The 19,366-nt window shown below is 45.2% G+C and overlaps 1 protein-coding gene across 1 annotated transcript; it reads right to left on the bottom strand.

Moving 5' to 3' along the window:
• Positions 1 to 2,559: 2,559 nt before the first annotated feature.
• Positions 2,560 to 19,354, bottom strand: pus10 (pseudouridine synthase 10). Its single transcript, XM_083764885.1, has 18 exons — positions 19,230 to 19,354; positions 18,598 to 18,731; positions 17,885 to 18,175; positions 17,677 to 17,763; positions 16,905 to 16,939; positions 16,680 to 16,794; positions 15,927 to 16,003; positions 15,415 to 15,460; positions 14,922 to 14,986; positions 14,208 to 14,293; positions 13,476 to 13,601; positions 13,307 to 13,363; positions 13,043 to 13,119; positions 12,760 to 12,815; positions 12,479 to 12,596; positions 4,684 to 4,826; positions 4,234 to 4,333; positions 2,560 to 3,034 (listed from the first exon to the last, which is right to left on the bottom strand). The coding sequence occupies exons 2-18, from the start codon at positions 18,721 to 18,723 to the stop codon at positions 2,996 to 2,998; spliced, it is 1,644 nt and encodes a 547-aa protein (XP_083621011.1). The 5' UTR covers positions 18,724 to 18,731; positions 19,230 to 19,354; the 3' UTR covers positions 2,560 to 2,995.
• Between the last annotated feature and the right edge of the window lie 12 nt (positions 19,355 to 19,366).

Genomic DNA, 19,366 nt, shown 5'->3' with positions numbered 1-19,366 from the left:
GACAGGGTGTTTTGGGGGAGTGGGAGGGCATGTGTGTGGGGGTTTGGGGGTCATTCTTAGTTGAGAATAATCCTGCCTTCAAGTCATGTTGGAGATATCGTGATTACGAGACAAGCTCACGCGGATGCCCCGGCAGTGTCGTAAACTCAACATTTTCTACGAGCCTCAACTTTGCTAGTACTTTGTCGATAAAAAGTAATGGTTCAAATTGTGGTGGTAAGAGTTACTGGTTATTGTTGGTGACAACAATGTGTGTTCTGTGTTATTGGTGACGTGTCATAGTAAGATTGATGTCAAGCACCCCAAAATTGATACATATTTGGCCACGGTCAGCTTTTGAATAGCTGAGAACTTTTCCAAGATTTTTCAAAAAAGTTAATTTTATTTGTAAAACAGCCAAGGTTGACCAAAGTGCTGTACCGCAAACAAATATTGAGCTTAATAAAACGATGAAACTTTAAATTCCAGACCGAATACGGATCCTGTATTAGTAGCACAAAATAAGCCTTTCTACAGCGTCCATTTTGTTTCCAACCAAAACCAACTTCCAAACTCTCAAGTAGGAATTTCCCAGGAGGACTTGAAGGCAGCATGCGTGCATGGCTCGTGGTTCACTCAAAGCCGAAGTTATACTTAGTTGTGCACGGGTGTCGTGCACCAAAAATAGCAGATGTACAAGCTCATGTCTCGCTCTGCGATGCATTGCGAGCTTGTAGATCTACACAAGTAGTATAAACTAGGCTTCAAAACCCAACTTTTGTTTCACATACATCGCCATGGTAGTGCACATTCCCTTATCCCATGGCAACAAAAATCACTGTCTACACTCTACAGGAAAGGAAAAATACAAAGAAAATGAACAAAAGAGAAAGAAAATGGAACAGAGAAGTTTATATCATTCCCGTAATTGTTGCAGTGTTTTTTCTTTTCTCTTTATTTCTTTAAATCCAATTTATTTTCCTGTTTTTCTTTTTTTTTAATAGAAACACTAACCTGCCAAGAAACTGCACGGTTCACTCAGGCAACACAGAGCACAACCACATACAACTCAGATGAGATACTGTTCTGGCTTCGTACACCCAGCAGGGAAGAGAAGTTACTACTATAGTTTTAAACATGGGCCTTTTTTCCTCAGTCATTTTTAGGTTATGGTTGACCTTTTTGTTTTATTTTTCTTTCTCATAGCTGTAGAACTAGTGGTATGGATGTTTACACAATGAACGTGGCTTACTGTATGAGGGACATGTGAGTCAAACCTTATGCTGTCATAGCACACACACAAACACTAATAATAAACTATAGCTGTGAGCCCTGCCATCGCGGTGGCTGTGACGGACTTAAGAAATCAGTATTGGTGAAAGGAAAACTCGCATGCAAACACACACACACACACACACACACACTACCATAGCAAAATGTCAGGAGTTCTGAGTCTGACCAATGACGAATCAATATTGATATAACAAAAAACATAAAAAAAATGTATTCACACTTGATTTTAATCTCAATTGACTGTATCAATAAGTCACTGATCATATCACATGAAACTGAGCCGTGAGACTCTGGCATATGCAGACTGTGTTGAGGGAAGGGAGTGTAATAAGGAAAGATGTTTCCCCCACCTTTGTAATGTAAATATGCAATGCCTTTTTTGTTTTTGTTCTTTCGTGGCATCTTGACAGACATGAACTTGTTTGTGTGTGACTGTACTTCGAGCTTGCTGAAAAGAAGTGACCGAGAAAAAAAAGAAAGAAAGAAAAATGACTCCGAACTAATATTAAAAGGATAAGAGAAAAAAAGTGTCAAGGACTGGAGCCCTCAATCCTTTTTTTTTTTCTTCTTTTTTTTTTAACGCTGCGTTGACTTGTATGTTCAGAGAGGATGTTTCCCGGGGAGATGAGCGAGCCTGGCTGTTCTTGTTGCCTTGGTCCAGTGGGTGTGGCCATGCAGCATCCATCCAAGTTTGTGTGAGAGGACATGGATTTAACTGTGGAGTATGCACTGTAACGTTTGTTTCTACAGACTCCTCCCCTCTTGTTTAAAAAAGGAAAAGAAAATTGAAGAAAAAAAAAACGTGGGACCATGGTGAAGTTTTTTGCAGTGCTGGTTTCATCAGGTTGTTCTGACCCCCCCCCCACCCTTTTGTACCATAGTACCCGTTTTATTTATGTTTGTGTCATTCTAGACAGTGTAACCCATTCTGTTGTCGAGTCAAAAGGCACCACTTGAAAGTTGCTGAAGGATGATGATGATGTTGGATGCATTAACTGAAGACTTTTTTTTTTTTATCCAAACTTCTTTTTTTTGATCGTTTGCTTGTTTGTTTTCTTACCAAAACATTAGGGCAAGAACCCAATAGTGGACTTGCATTGCCGTGGTAGTATTTATTTTGAATTAAATTAAAAGAATACATTTCAGGGTTTTGGTGTGAAATCTTTCATCACTTGATAATTTACCATTCAACAAATATTTAGGATACAGTGACGTAAAGTCACGTGTTGGTCCTTTGTAACAAGATACCATTTTGTGATCATTTTACAACAATGCTATTCTTTTCCATATGGTAGATCCCATTTTGGGGCAAATCTCCAGTTAAACTAATTTGCTACATAACACAATCTGAGGTATGGAACAGTGTCTTTATTTGAAAGACAGAACTTGAAGAGATTCACAAAATGTTCTAAAGGAATGAAAGGGTAAATCACAATGAAAACTTAAGATAGGATACAAAACAAAAACTATTGCATTTCCTTTTTTTCTCCTTTCTTCAACAGCATTGAATGTTCTTTAAGCAGTTTATACAACATTCACTTCATACAAACACAATTCCATAATGTCTTCTAGGGATGGCTTTTTCAAGTACAATCTTTGTTTCATTATAAGCCAATCACCAAAGATGGTCCTTTTTGTTTAGTTTTTATCAGACTCAATACTTCCAAGATTAGGACTCTTGAAGACTCCAGAAGTGGTCACTGGTGTAGTGAGATAGGCAGGGTCACTCTGGTATAGCGGGTGGCCAGTCCACATCAACAGACTGAGGGGGCAAACACAATAACATAAATTCAACATTGCATTTAGATATTAAATAGTATAACCAACCTTAACCACATTCAACCAGGTGTCACTATTTTGGGCAGGTCATTATAGGCACACATGTTCAGTAATGAACACAAATAGCTGATCTACAAGCTCAAAAACCCAATGGTGTGCCTTGGGCACAAAACAACGTTTTAAAACAACTTGGATAGATAATGTCAATTGTCAATGTACCAACCATTTGAGTAGAAAGGGATCCAATGAATTAATGAAATCTCTGCTCGATTACCTGAACCACGCTGTCTGCACTGAGACAAACTGGGCAGCTCGCCAGGGAATACATTAATGATAAAGTAATGAAGTTCACCAATCCAGATAAGTAGTCAGAATCTACAAAGTGGAGAATAAAGTGTCTGCAAGGTACTCAATGTGATAAGGAAACCCGGAAGGTTTGGATGCATGTCACTGCAAATAAAAGGGACATGCAGTTATGCACACTTGCACAGCAAATGTTTTTAGATTTTGTTTTTTAAATGTTTTATAAATATTTTTAATACATGTTTTTTACAAGTGAAGTTTTCCTGCAGATGCAGCCAAAGGCACCCTCTAGAGGCTATCACACTTACATGCTCTATTGATGATACCACTGAAAGGACACACCAGTTATATTTGAATACAAGTATAGCGGACAAGACTTGAGTTGGAAATCATTAAGCATACATGTTAAATTATGCTCAATGTTAGCTATGGAATCATCATGGAACATGATTCTGGCCTGTCAGATCTCAGTAGAGAAGAACCAACATGGCTGAGCTTTCATTAATTTATGAATGTTCTTAAAACATTTAATTCATGCCAAGGTCTAGCCCTGAAACATGACTCATAGTCATAATCATGACAGTCATGATGCAACTGAAGCCAGTTTTACGCGATCGCTACATTTACACTGAAAACGTTTACATAAACATTCAGATTTCAAATATAAAGTGTGCCACATAATAATCGCTGTCCCAGTAAATTTCTAACACCCGTGGCCCACGTGGTGAGTACTTTATATTTGAAATATGAATGTTTATGTACATGTAAATGTACAATGTAAATGTGGCGATTGCGTAAAACAGGCGGAAGTTAATCCATGACTCTCGTGAAGTATGAGCGTCATGTGAACCATGGCTAGCAGAGGTCAGATGGTCTCACCTCAACATCCAGCTCCAGGATGTCTGCGTCTGTCTTCAGTAGCTGACAAAGGTTAGGCTTTGTACGACCAAAGTCCCCATGGACAAACTCCTTGATGTAACTGGGAATCATGGTTACGGAGCAGTCTGTGCACAGTTTTGGCAATGTTAAACAGGATGCAATTGTTAGAAATATGAATTAGGCCTTGTTCTCCAGAGTAGCGCTACAGCTATTTGTAACTAACCACTTTTCTCCTCCTTAAATGTGTGTGTGTGTGTGTGTGTGTGTAAAATGCACCATCATCATCTCTGTCGTGAAGATGTTCAGTAAGAAATCAATAGAAGATGGAGAACAGTGAAACTATTTAACTGTATGCATATACAGTAAATCAGAGTGGTACAGAAAAGTGTATAACCTAAATGTTTTAAAGCATCCATTAAAAGTGTGTGTGTGTGTGTGATTAAAGGATACGTCCCAGCCTGGGTTTTGAGCCCCAGGTAAAAGTGATGTGGGTCCACAAAGCGGGTGCTCATATTGTGGATCATACGTTTTCGGACTGCCAACGCCCGGCGATGCAGCACCCTCAGAGGAGTCTTCTGGTTTATTGTCAATTCCTGACAACACACACACACACACACACACACACACACACACACACACACAAACACACACACATAGGTGACGGACCAACTAACGGGAATTGCACATTTTCATAGTAAATGCGACCTGAGGTCGCAATAACAAACTAACAACACGTCTCCTTGACACGTTAGGTTTTAAACCTGTTTGTTCTCATAATCAGCTTAGCAAGGCTGCTCACTATGAGAGTTTGCGCCCCCTGGCGTAAACACAGAAGCATTTATATAAAATCACAGACACCTTTGGCTGGGACTTTAGACGTCATGACGTTGAAACCCCGCCCGCCGGGGCACAGTATAACTGTGCATCAACATCCTACGTCTTCATTCGATTGTTTCTTCTCATGTGTGAACACAGCGCAAACGGATTAGTATCTGATTTATTTCCACAAAGGACAAGAAGCCTTCTCGGTACCGCGGAAACTACTTTTCCCAGAGGCTTCGAGAAGAAGAAAGACGGTAAGTCCACTTTCTTACTGAGTTAATACTAACTTAGTGGTAATTTAGCTTTGTGTAGTGGCCCACGGCCCTAGCTGGCTTCTTAAATTACCTGTGTGACGGTCTGTAACGTGGCTAGCAACAGCCAGTTTTTGCTTCCACACAAACTTTCGTTGGCCTCAAGGTCTCGAACGTGTGACGGGCTCAAAACGGTGCACAACCCTTTGTTAGCTTCCACACGTGTGGCGGCGTTAGCGGTGGCTATTAATAGCCCGCTCTAGCCGACACACACACGTCCCGCGGTTTTTCTAAACCCTCGACGGCGTGGTAACCTGAGCAGCATATAGTAATAATACTGTTTAGCTCCCACGTTGTGTGACGGTCTTTGATAACGGCTAGCAATAGCCCTATTCTCAGCTTCCACACGCACGTGGCGTCTTCTACAGTGGCTGGCGACAGCCCTGTTTTAAGTCTCCACATAAAGTGACGGTCTCTCACAGCAGCCAGCAATAGCTCTGTCCTAGCCCTCACTTTAACGTGACTACCTACCAACTCGGCTCCTACAGGCATGCAGCCTTGTGAAACTGATTATTAGAAGGTTACGTGTGTAACCGGAGTTCTATAAACCAGCGAGCCTTGTTTGTGGCTTGTTTGTCCACGTGTATCTTGGCATTACAAGAAAAAGTGACGGTCTTTCGCAGCAGCTAGTGATAGCTCTGTCCTAGCTTCCACTTAAACGTGGCTACCTACTAACTCGGCCCCCTCTTGCCTTGTTTGTTGCTTCCACGTGCATCTTAGCTTTATAAGATGTCTGAGTCCCCGACCAAGGCCCATCGTCGATGCCGTCGCGCCCTAGCGGATGCTGACAGCCAGAGCCTGCAGAGGGCCTGCAAATTATGCAGGGGCCTGCTCGCCCATGACGACAAGCACGACGAGTGTCTCTACTGCCTGGGTTATGGCCATGCTGTGGAGGCGGTGGAGAACCCAGAGCGATGCCCACATTGCTCTGCCTTCTCCGACATGCTGAAGCGTAGCAGACTGAAGCGCGCCCACAGGGCATATCGGACCCAGCAGGACGCCCACGCACGGGGGAGAGAGGACGAGGCCCAGCGTCAGGAAGCCTCCAGGGAGGCAGCTGACCCTAACCGCTACTCTCCAAGCGTCTTCATCGGAGCCCCGACCCCCGGTGAGGCAGCCCGGGCTGCAGCACAGGAGGCCTACGATGCAGATAGAAAGCGTGGGGCCACTCCTGAGGAGGCGGCCCACGCCATTGCAACATCTATTGCACAGAGGGCCTACAACACCGCTCTGAAACAAGGAGCCAGGCAGTGGTCCGCTGACATGGACACTACACTCCCCGACGCCCCTGACGTTGTCATTCTTGCGGATGACAACGCAGGCTTGGTGCAGGCTCCCAGAGAGGACGACGCTGAGATGGACTCCGGGGAGTCCTCATCTCAGGACTCAGCATCCTCCTACACCTCTGACGAGGAGGAGGGTGATGAAGAGAGCAGCAACGAGAGCGACGCCGAGGTGGCAGAGCCGCCTCCAGTCGTCAAGGCCGCTCAAGCGGCCGTCGTCACCGCCCCCATTGCAGCACCAGATGCTGCTGAAGTTGCACCGGCCGGCACCGCTGCAGCTCCAACGGCTCCAGCTGCTCCAGCTGAACCGCAGCTCCACTATGACAACACTGACATAGTCGATCTGTTCAAGAAGGCCACAGTCCGCTGTGGTCTGGTCGGCCAGTCTTGAACCTCTGATCGCTAAAGACACCCTATGCGAACAGTTTCGCAAGAGGATTCAGGGCAACCCAGTGAAGTCCCAGACCAAGGCTGAGATCCCCCTCGATGACGGGTTCCTGAAATCCCTCATGGTGTCCTGGGGACAGCCTTACTCAGCTTCCACCTCCCTGAGCGGAGGGATGAAGCTGCTGGACTGCGCGGGACAACGGCAGGCGGGCCTCGAGGCCATGCCTCCAATGGACAAGTCCTTCGCCGGCTGGCTCATGGGTATCAACCCCAACGTTTTCCACGGGGACCCGGACTTCTCCTTGCCTGCGGACAAGGACGACTCCAAAATTAATAAGGCTGCCTACAAGTGCGCCTCAACTGCGGCCAGAGCACTGAACGCCACGACCCTTCTGCAAGGGTCAGCGTCTCATGCGCTGCTAGAGGCGGGTGACGAGCCTACCCCCGAACACATGGCTGAGTTGAGACGCCTGCACCTTGAGCTCCTCCGTCTCACTCAGGCCCAGGCGGAGATGGTGGGCGGAACCATGGCGAGACTTCTGGTCCTCGAGAGGGCCAGGTGGCTGGAGCTGTCCCCTAAAGTGGGACACAATCCATTGAAACAAAGTCTCCGCTTCGACACTCTTCGCGTCCATGATCGAGGAGATGCGCTCCCGCAACGGACAAACGAAGACTGACACGGAGGTCATCGGCGCCTGTCTCCCGGCGTCTGGAGCACGGCCCAAGCAGGCTCAACCCTACAGGCCGACCTACGAGCGCACCAAGGACAGGGACGATCGTTCCAGGTCCAGGAGGAGCACCTTCAAGGTCCCCGACGCTCAGAGGGCTCCGTCAGCGGCTTCCTCATCTTCCCGCCCACCTCGCAACCGCAAGAAGGCCGACAGGCCCAGGCGCCCCTCGGCTTCTCCGGCCGGCGGCCCCCGCAAAGGGGCCAGGAAAGGAGGGCCACCTGGCAGGAAGGCGAAATGACCGGACCTGCCCCTCGGGGAGACATCGGACACTGTCTCCCCCACCCTTCCCCGAGTTTCTCTGAAGCGCAGCATAGTGGCCTCGGGCCTTATGCCGAACGCTCTTGGTGTAGACAGGAAGAGGACTTGTTTTTCGAAAATGAATGTCTCTCCAGTGTTTTCTGTGCCACCACTTTTCTTAATAAAGCAGTGTTCTCTACTGAAAACCGGTCTCATGAATCGTCACTTGAAACTCAAGGGAATGGGCCCGCAGCCCGGGCCTTCAAGGAGGCCCGTGGCTGTCGGCCGAAATGCAAGTGTAACTGCCGTGGACACAGCACCAGAGCCCCAGGCCCATATTGCAGGACAGAGGCCCCAGGCCCAGGTTCTGACCGTAAGGGGCGCCGCTCTACCACAAGAAGGTTCGGAGCTGGCTTCAACCCCTCTGGCGCTGTGTCTACAGGAGTGGAATCGTTGTGGTGTTCATCCTTGGGTGTTAAACACCATCTCGAAGACCTCCCACTTGTGGGAGCGTTCTGTTCTCGCAAGCGAGTGGTCAGGCAGCCGAGGTTCTCCAGGACGAGATAACGTCTCTGTTGGAGAAGAAGGCTATACGTGTGGTGTCCATGGAGCAGAGCAACACCGGGTTTTACTCCCGCTACTTTCTCGTGAAGAAGAAAGGGGGGGGGGGGGGGCATGCGGCCCATTCTAGACCTACGTGCTCTGAACGGCTATTTGAAAGTGTTTCACTTCAAAATGCTCACGAGCAAGGCTCTGCTGCGCATGATGCGTCGAGGGGACTGGTATACAACTCTCGATCTCAGAGACGCGTATTTCCACATTCCCATCTACCCACCACACAGAAAATTCCTGCGGTTCGGCTTCAAGGGACAGATATACAAATATCTGGTCCTTCCGTTCGGACTGTCACTAAGTCCTAAGACTTTTGTGAAGTGTACACAGGCAGCGATGTACGTGGACGACTGGCTGATTTATGCGGACTCGGCATCGACACTGCGACTACACACAGACTGGGTGGTAGATCACTTGACGTCTCTGGGTTTCAGCATAAATTACGCCAAGAGCGTGTTAGTGCCGACGCAATCAATAGATTACATAGGCATGACGTTGAACGCTGTGTCTTTCACGGCGCGTCTCTCCGACGAGAGGATCCGCTCTTTTCAGTCATGTCTGGCGTTGTTTCGGACGGGCAACAGGGTCCCGTTCCGAACCTGTCAGAGGTTGGCGGGTCTCATGGCCTCTGCAATATCCGTTGTTCGGCTAGGCAGATTGTACATGAGACCATTTCAGAGGTGGATGCAGTCACTGGGTGTAAGACAACACCGTTGTCATCATCTTGTGAACGTGTCGGTGGGTTGCTTCGAGGCATTACGTCAGTGGAGAGGCGCTCAATTCCTCTCATAAGGCGTGATTATGGGAATGGTCGTATCCCGGAAAGTACTCACGACGGATGCCAGCCTGTCTGGGTGGGGTGCCACCCACGAAGGCAGGACAGCCAGGGGTGTATGGAGTGGCAGCATCAAGTCTGCCCACATAAATTACCTGGAGCTGATGGCGGTAATGTTGGCGTTGCAGCATTTCGAACGGTTCATCAGCGGTTTCCATGTCCTGGTCAGGACGGACAACACAACGACGATGTGCTATATCAACAAGCAGGGGGGCCTACGGTCCACCAAACTGCATGTGCTAGCACACAGACTGACGTTATGGTGCGACGAGCACCTTCTTTCGGTCAGAGCCTCCCACGTTCCGGGACTCCAGAACACGGGGCGGATCTGTTGTCCAGGGGCCGATACCTCTATGCGGCTTGGTCACTGCACAAAACAGTGGCCAGGCAGATGTGGGAGAGGTTCGGCGAGCCACGAGTGTATCTGTTTGCGTCGGAAGAGAACAGCAAGTGTCCTCTGTTCTTCGTCTTAGCAGGGACGGCTCCGCTAGGTTTGGATGCCTTGGCGCACCGTTGGCCCCAGGGCCTACTTTACTCGTTTCCCCCGTTGTCTCTCATCCTTCCCACGCTGGAGAGGGTGAGGACACAGCACCTGTCAGTGATCTTAGTGGCCCCAGGGTGGGGCTCTTGGAGGTCAGACATAGTCCCTCTCTTGTACGGTCGGCCCTGGCAGCTTCCGTTGCGCAGGGACCTATTGACCCAGGCGGGAGGCGAGATATTCCACCCACGGCCGGAAGATCTAGACCTCTGGGCTTGGCCCGTGAGAGGTTGAATCTTGGCGCGGAGGGTCTTCCCCAGAGCGTCATCGACACTATTCAGTGTGCGAGGGCGCAGTCGACCAGGGATGCTTATGATATGAGGTGGCGGTTGTTTGAAGACTGGTGTTCACCAGCTCAAGTTGTGCCATTTCAAGCACCAGTAAGGGTCGTTCTGCCGTTCCTCCAGGACCTCTTGGACAAAGGCAGAACCTTTAGTACTGTCAAGGTGTATCTGGCTACTATCTCAGCCTGCCACATCGGGTTTGAGGACAAGACGGTGGGCCAGCTCCCAGTTCATGAAGGGGGCTAGCCACCTTCATCCGGTGACCAAGTCTCTGGTCCCCTCGTGGGACCTTGCTTTGGTTTTGGACTCTCTGTCCCGGCCACCGTTTGAGCCCTTGGAGGAGTTGAGTATGAAGCTATTGTCGCTGAAGACAGCGTTATTATTAGCTTTGGTGACCGCTAAAAGGGTCAGTGATATCCATGCTTTGTCCACGAGTGCGGAATGCATGAGGTTCAATGGGGATGCAAGGGTGGTCATGAAGACCAATCCGGCATTTTTACCTAAGAACCGCCTAGCTACCCCGGTTCCGATGGACTTGGCGGCGTTCTGTCCGCCCCCCTTTGCCTCTGAGGAGGATAGGAGGAGGCATAACCTCTGTCCGGTGAGGTTGTATTTGGACAGGACTGAGGTGACGAGGAAGACTACACAACTGTTTGTCTCCTGGGATCCCAAGACTGTGGGACTGATCTCAAAGATTAGGCTTTCCCAGTGGATCGTGGAGGCTATAGAGCGGGCCTACTCTGGTAGGGATATGGTGCCTCCCGTGGGGTTGAAGGCACATTCCACGAGGGGTATGGCATCGTCCTGGGCCCTCTGTAGGGGGGTCTCTGTTCAGGATGTTTGTTCCGCTGCAAGTTGGGCATCGTCTTCCACCTTTGCCACCTTCTATAGACTGGATGTGACAGCAGCGCCAGTGGCGCATGCGGTCCTGGGCGTGGCCTCCAGTTAGTGGAGAGACTTAGTTCCCCGCGGGGGACGTTGGTTTTCTCCAGGGCGTTAAGACGGTTGTTCTGTCGTCCCCTCTTAGGCACATATGGCAGACTTGGGTCTGATTGGCCTTCCCAATGGGGTGCAGTAGTCCTGTTGAGGGACGTGCTGTGGTCCTTTGCTCACAGATAAAAGGTACGGGCCCTAGGGGTCCAGACTTCGCGATGACAATAAGGGAGTTGATGAAGTCTCCCATAGTGAGCAGCCTTGCTAAGCTGATTATGAGAACTAGAGGTTAAGTATGTAACCAAAGTTCTATAACAGCGAGCAAGGCTGCTCACCAAGATTCCCTTCTTGATTGCTTGAGAAGAAAACAATTGTTATCGAATGAAGACGTAGGACGTTGATGCACAGTTATACTGTGCCCCGGCGGGCGGGGTTTCAACGTCATGACGTCTAAAGTCCCAGCCAAAGGTGTCTGTGAGTTTATATAAATGCTTCTGTGTTTACGCCAGGGGGCGCAAACTCCCATAGTGAGCAGCCTTGCTCGCTGTTATAGAACTTTGGTTACATACGTAACCCCTAGTTTTCTCAAGCTACACTGGAGCACGATCTGGACTATAAATTCAATGTAAATCACTATATTCAACCATGCTCTTATTTGTATACAACAAGGAATTAACATAAATTGAAAGAGTTCACACATTTTGCGCCCACGGTAAAGGTGGTGCTCAACCTTTTCTGGATTTGTGCATTTTCATAGTATGTTATGATCCGGCTGATTAGATCACTAGAACTAATGTAGTAGCTCCCCGTCGCTAAGCAATGCTCAGGTCACTGTATTTTGCCTGTAGCAAGATGGCAGCCCGCACACCGATCTTTAGAGGCTGCCTCAGATTAAGGTGGATTGAACAAAGCTGATTTCACTTCCTGATTTTTGGTGAAGGGAAACAGAAGAGTTTTCCAAGTAAAACTGAGAGCTGTATATGGTGGTGGTAGCTGACAGCACTGGAGGTTTTGCTGGCGGTCAATGTTAACATCCAAGTGTTTTGCCAATTTTTTTATGCAATATCCTCCTCACACCCCAGAGACTGCTCTATCACATGTCGATGGGTGTATTATTATGCACTCGACTCATACAGTGCTCTATTCTATTCCATTAACTGCTGGTTTCAGCAGTACTGCAGGTTACACTGTCGGTTGTGAGCCAGATAAGAAGATATATGTGTGTATGCATATAGAGATTCCTGAATGTTGTGTGTCAGGAAACACACTCACTTTAATATCGTCGATAAATGTGATGTCTTCTTTCTGTAGGGGTTTCTGGCTCCAGACGAGAGCTGTGTACGATTTAGTTTTCTCTTCTTCACCCTCCTTCATATGAGCCATGGAGTCTCTTAATACACACAGGTGACAGTGTTTTGCTTTTCATTTTCTTCAGACAAGTCATTGTAGAGAGATGGGACATAAAGAGAGAGAAGGGGAAGGATCTGCAACACAGATGTCCAGTCTGGAACCAACATGCATGTGTGGTGTGTGCGTCAGAGAAAATTATATACCTCGATACAATCTGTAGATCTCTCACTCTGATTTTCTCTGAAGATTTGTTGATGGTCTATGAGGGGAACAAGTACAGCACGTGTGAGTGAATGCGCGCGCACACACACACACACACACACACACACACACACACACACACACACACACACACACACACACACACACACACACACACACACACACACACACACACACACACACACACACACACACACACACACACACACACACACACACACACACACACACACACACACACACACCCCTAGTGAGAGAAAGTACCTCTTGTATCTGTTTTACTTCCTGTTTGGTCAACCTGATTCGATGAGGATTCATCAGCTCCATTGCAAATGGACGACCTGTTGACCCAACACACACACACACACACACACACACACAGTGAGGTCAGTTGACAAATTGGCATAGTAAAATTAGTTAAGAGGTGTAACTGTGAAGTACGTTACCAGTGTAAGGAGTTTAACTTAAAAAGTCATTTGTGAATTTGAAGGGACAACAAACGCAAAGGCACTTTTGGGGGGCTCTCACCATTTCCAAGAGTTCGAACATCAACATCTTCTCTTCCCGATGAGGAGAAGTTGAAGCCTGTCCACAAATCAACAGTTGACAGCTTGTTGATTGCCAACACATTTTACATTACAACACTCTGTATACTGTCTCAGTCATTATTTAGCTAGGCAAATGAATTTGAACCCACCATCTGCTCTGAAAGTGCTAATAATAGGCGCAGCGATCAGCTCCTCCACTGAAGACTCCATTTTTCTCTCTCCATCAATCACCCATGGAGTCTGAGGCAGGGTGCGACTGAACTTGTTGTACCTCCCTAAATGCCACCATACACAGAGATGAGAATAGGAAAGACATGATGGAGTGCATCTTCTAGGCACGTCTGTCCAGGGCCAGACCAATACAAGAGCCATACTAGGCTAGTAGGCTTTATACAGTATGTCTACTTGAATTAACTGTACCAATAACACATTTTGTACAGATTTACGACCATGAATATTAAAATGAGAAGTGAGAGAACATAATTGAAATTATGCACATATTGCAATGTACAATAATTGTAGCTGATGATAAACAAGAAAAATTTACAGGTGGTTGCTTGTCTCCGCGGCGCAAAGGCTTTTTTTGGCCTGAACGGGGCGTATAGGGCCTTAGAGGCCAGCCAATCTTGAAAATATCGGCACTAGATCGGGACTAGACTAGTCCTCTGGATGTTTGTTGACAGCTGGCTAGTGCAGGAGTTCCCAAATGTTTTCAGCTTGACCCATGGACCCAAACGTACACAAATACATTATGACTTAATCCCATATACCCATTTCATAAATAGTGCAATCTACTTGAGCTCTATGTCACGGTTTATAATACACAGAGCATAGACCATGCATCTACTCAAATATGACGACAATATATCATAATATCGTACCAGCCACAAAGACAGATGCATGAACACACTGGATCTCCTGTGTTGTACACTTGGTTGTCGGCTGTATAGGAGGACATGGGTAGTGTCTAAACAAAAGGGAAGACATTTTCAAATTATTACAAAAGATAATCAATTAATAAGTGACGGCCAGTAAAAAGGAAAAAAAAGTTTAGGGGCACAACAGTTAATCCAACCAATCGATTTAATCAATTATATTGATATATAATATATATATATATATATATATATATATATATTTAATTATATTAAAGGATTATCAGTTTAGCTGAAACTGTGTCATGATGCAAAGCACTGTGAACTTGTAGTTCAGCTAATTTCATGCAACACCAATGTACAACAAAGCCCAAACTACGGCTTAAGTGGTTCATCAGACTAAGGGCCGATTCATACTCCTATTTTACCGCTGTTTCGGCGCTGTAGTGCCGAAATGATTTCGGCACTGTAGTAGGCTCTACAGCACCGAACCGACTTTTATTCGGCTCTAAAATAGGAGTATGAATCGGCCCTAAATCGATCATTTTAAGAAAAATAATTTGAATTTTTGATTGATCGCTAAACAATTACAATTAAAGAACAGTTCTCAATTTTTCAATTACTCAAATGCAATCAGTAGAATAATTACAAAGAATGTAATGGATAGTTTCAGCCCTAAGTCTGGACCTATAACATTGTATCTCAGCTTGTCACACTTACGCAGTGAACTTGTCAGCACGTATATTGTCCAGGGCTTTGACTACTGCCATTCTCGTGTACATTGACTACAAGAACATAGGGGGAAAAAACAATGGAAGCGGAAAGCAGTTTATTCCAAAAGAAATTAACTTATTGTGATGCTGTGGCCAGGACACCACACACACACACAAACAAAAGTAGCAAAAATAGCAGATCTGCAAGTTCTTAACTTGTTTTGAGCTTGTCAATCAGCTATTTTTGATACTTTTATATTTTAATCCTGAAAAGTAACAGTTCTGGACATTTAAGGTTTCCATCAGACAGAGACGATATATAGCTAAAAATCTAAAATCATGACAATGCTTTCTCTGTTTTAGGTAAATACAATCTTTTGGATATTATGTATGTCCAAAAAAAAACCTTGATCGTTAGATATTCTGTCCAAACTGAACAATTTCATCTGGTACAATATAAAATACATTATCTTGACTCTTGAGATCTTTATTTTTCTTACCTCTTTGTTCTTAGTTGGTTTGAAGGCGTCTGGACATGTTGTGGAACTACGTGAGAGAGAGACGGATAGTTGAACCAACTCTCATTTCTTCACACACACATTCACTTTATGATTTCAGCCACACACCTGACAAATGTTCTACCGTATTTAAATTATACAATTATCTTCTATAGTACTTCAAGAGACATGCATTGGGTTAGATCTATTGGCTGGCATTTTTTACTTTTGCCCTGTGCAGTGATTCTCTTGTGTTAAAATAAGCATTTAACAGCTCTATATTATGATAGTTGTCATTGTTATAGCTATAGAGTATTTGTAAAGTTAAGTGTTTGTAAAGTCTCACAGAAAATAAATTTTCAGGTTCGGTGCCAAAGAGACTGGGCCCCGTTATTGAACGGCGTGCCCGCCCGCACACGTGCCCGCACACAAAATATTAAAACAAAAAAAACTACTACCTTCTGTAAATGAAACTAAAATGCGTTTCTCTCTCTCTCTGTACAAAGTGAACTTACAGAAAGTGGCAGTCTGAGTCTGTCTCGGGGTGGGTGAAACTGAGGTTGACCTCTAGTGCACTCTGAAAGGTCATCATCTGTTTCACAGGAGACAAGAGAATATGGACACTACTGTAATGGAGTGAAATGTAATGGCTGGGTGACCAAAATATATGCAGTGCAGTATCAAGCATTTTAAGTAGATAAGATAACATATCGGTACACTGACAATGACAGAGTGACTAATATATTCTCTGCCCATGACTTCCTAGTCTCCTTGAAAAAGCTGCTCCTCAAACAAAGATTGTTAACGTAGGAAGATACACCATCCCAATTGGAACAACTAGAGACGACATGGTACATAAATCCTACAAATGGTCTCCTAAGTGGGCACCGTTGTCCTATGTTTACTGGTACTAGATCGCACAAGAGTGTGTTTCTAGGACAGAGAATGTTCGATAAAGTCATTTTCTCCTGATTTGTCTTGCTACAAAAAGCCATTTTAGTATGAAAATCATATTGTGTGGCTTGTGATGATCGGGTCTAATATTTAGTTCAGTGACCAATTAATGGTTCAGAAGCTGTGTTCACGTTCACTCTTCCATTGGAATGAATAGACTCCAACCTGCTTCTGGTCTCCTAAATAGGCGTCCGCCCACTTCACAAAGATACGGGAAGTAAACAAGAGATGGAATGTCTTGCTATTTCCGTCTTAGCCATCAATTCAGGCACTCTTTGTAAGATTGTAAACTTCCAGGTCACAGGGTCATGTACCTTTGCGACCATGGTAACACCTCCAAGTTCCTTGTTGATGTGGCTCTGCACGATCCACTTGAACGCCTCCTTCACCAGGATGATATCATCCTGGTCTAGAGTCATCAACTTGGCTCTATCCACAGACATCAACCAGAAAAGACATAATGTAATTGTAATTTTGAAAAACACATGTTAAATGTGCAGTGCATTACAGTACAGTAAAGAAAAGATGCTGATGATTACCTCACTTCCTTCTTCACATACAGCCAACAGGAATGCTGAGGGATAAAAAAAAAAGCCACATGGGCTATAAATGCTGCATAATTACATTGTTACAACAGACTACAAATAAATGACTGTGTTCCTTTCTGTGGAGATTGCAACAAACTTGAACATATCCACAAACAGTGGTAAGGATCCTGATACACGCCTTTGTACAATATATGTACAATGCATGCATTATTATTAGTTTATTATGTTATGCACAATGTAATAGCCAATGCAAAGAAATTGAGCATGTAGATCTGCTACTTTCAGACAGAGTATAAATTAAGCCTTAAATTAGGCACACTAATTGAAGTGTAACAGCTTTGAAATGTATGGTCTCCAAGTCTTGCATCACATGCCTGTGACTGACAACAATAGGAAGTTTTATTTAGATGAAAGTAGAAGACAAGTCTCCACTAAGTCAACGTTTTTGGTTCAATTTCAACAGATCAGCAATGTCACAACACAATGGAGTACAATCGGGATTACAGTATTTGTTTTCCGGCTTTAGAAGTGGGTTGTTCAGAATATTCATGTACATAGTTTTGGTGCTGCCCTTGCCAACAAGAATAACACTGTATACATAATTTTTACCTGAATGACATTCCCTTTAACAGGTTAATTTTCACAGACAGAATTCATAATAGCATCATTTTACATATCCAAATGCTTAATTGCATGATTAACTGAATGCATTCCGCGTGTGTTTTCTAAAGGGCTTTTCTTTCTCTCACACAGAAACACACACCTCTCTGATACGTAGCTGAGCAGGGAGAGAGACGGACAGCATCATGCTGTCACACTCATAGTTTCCTGTCTTCACTGCCTCCACAATCTGCATCAAGAGAAAAAGAATGGTTAACCTCAGATTTCACTGATGTCACCCAACAGCGCCATGATGATGCCAGTGACAAATGATAAATATGATACAAATCCTAAAGAGTCTGAACACACACCTTCATGGCATTGGTTTTATCACTGAACTCTGGTAGAATGCCTAAGCATACTGCACACTGTGACTCCTTGGCTTTTAGGCTGACTTGGTCTGTTGCCATGGAAACTACATCATCAGAGCCTCCCTCTGGTTTGATGTCAGTCAATGACAGCTTCATCTTTTTACTCGGTGGGTCTTCGGTGGGTACCGATGAACCTTCAGCGTCGTTTCCACCTGTGGGTTCTGGTACGGATGTGTCTTGTAAGTTGTTCGCTGCATCACTTATGAAAACTTGAAGTTCTTTTACTGTATCCTGAAGGAATTAAAGAAAATGCATGTTATGCACAAGGAGTGTATTCAGTAACTAGACAACACTTTGCATAATGTGCAGACTGAACCCACCCAACCAACAGGTTATTACACACAAAGAGGCTCCACACCCGATAAGACTAAAACAGCTTAATTTACCCAACCAGCTCATGCTACCATTATTGTAATATAACAATCAGCTTGCAGATTTTGGCTTGCCTATTTTCTGTGAATGTTAGGGATATTATGGTTCAAGTGATTAACCTAGGCAGGGTGACCAGACGTCCTGGTTTGGCCGGGATTGTCCTGTTTTCAAGCTGTGTGTGTCCGCCTGTCCGGAGTCCCGACAAATATCTCTAGGGGCTGAATATATGGTCACCCTAGGTTAATCTCAAAGTTCAGTTAACCTTAATGTTAGTGATCTACCTCATAGGGCTTCTGGTAGGCACCTGCCGTGCGCACACTGCAGAATCTGAGCACACAGTGTGCACAGCATCCAGCTGACAGCAGCTTCTTGATTATAGGTTTGTCCTTCTCCTTCAGGGGCAGCATGGTACAATCTGGAATGGTTCAGGACACACAGAAAAATGTTTCCTACTGTACGCATGGTCCCATACTGTTTTTCCTTCACACTGACGCTGCACACAATTATGATTGTGACCCTTTGTAACCCTTAGTTGGAAATGTAGGGTTTCCAGCAACATATTATGGAATGAATGTGGTGTTGGTTATCTTATCTGGCTCATCATCACTGCAAAGTGCAAACATAATCCACTTTGTAGCTGACAAGTTACGCTACATCAACAAAATACATCCAACCAAGAATACATACTCAAAACTAACTTAAAACATGGTTTATTTGACCCGTTGTGTAACGTAACATAGCTAACTTTGAGCATTAATTAATTAATAGTGTAAATTCAAGAAAACAAGCATAACTCACAAACAAAAATCTTTGGAAAGATTAGCAAATTCAACCCCCCAAATACTTCTGCTACAGTATACTGACTCAGGCTCACCCGAAAATAAACTAATCAAAATAGCCCAGATCAGCTTACCTTTAAATTGGTATTATTGTTATAAAAAGACTAGTTTTCTTCTATCCGCACATGTAACCCCCGTGGGCAAATCTCTAGACTACTATTTCACGTCATCTCCAAGCGTCTTGCAGCTGGGTCCTTTCTTTCCTAACAAG

Source organism: Protomyctophum parallelum, assembly GCF_964188405.1.
Source record: "Protomyctophum parallelum genome assembly, chromosome: 5".
NCBI lineage: Eukaryota > Metazoa > Chordata > Actinopteri > Myctophiformes > Myctophidae > Protomyctophum > Protomyctophum parallelum.
This window is presented reverse-complemented; position numbering and strand designations above follow the sequence as displayed.

Bases quoted from the DNA above. Each gene is read 5' to 3' on its own strand.
- pus10 (XM_083764885.1), bottom strand. From the start codon at position 18,723: ATGCTGCCCCTGAAGGAGAAGGACAAACCTATAATCAAGAAGCTGCTG. The intron at 15,461-15,926 runs GTAAGTTCACTT...TCTCTCACGTAG, and splicing joins GACTCAGACTGCCACTTTCT to TTCCACAACATGTCCAGACG. The intron at 4,334-4,683 runs GTATCCTTTAAT...CATGATTCCCAG, and splicing joins CTCAAAACCCAGGCTGGGAC to TTACATCAAGGAGTTTGTCC.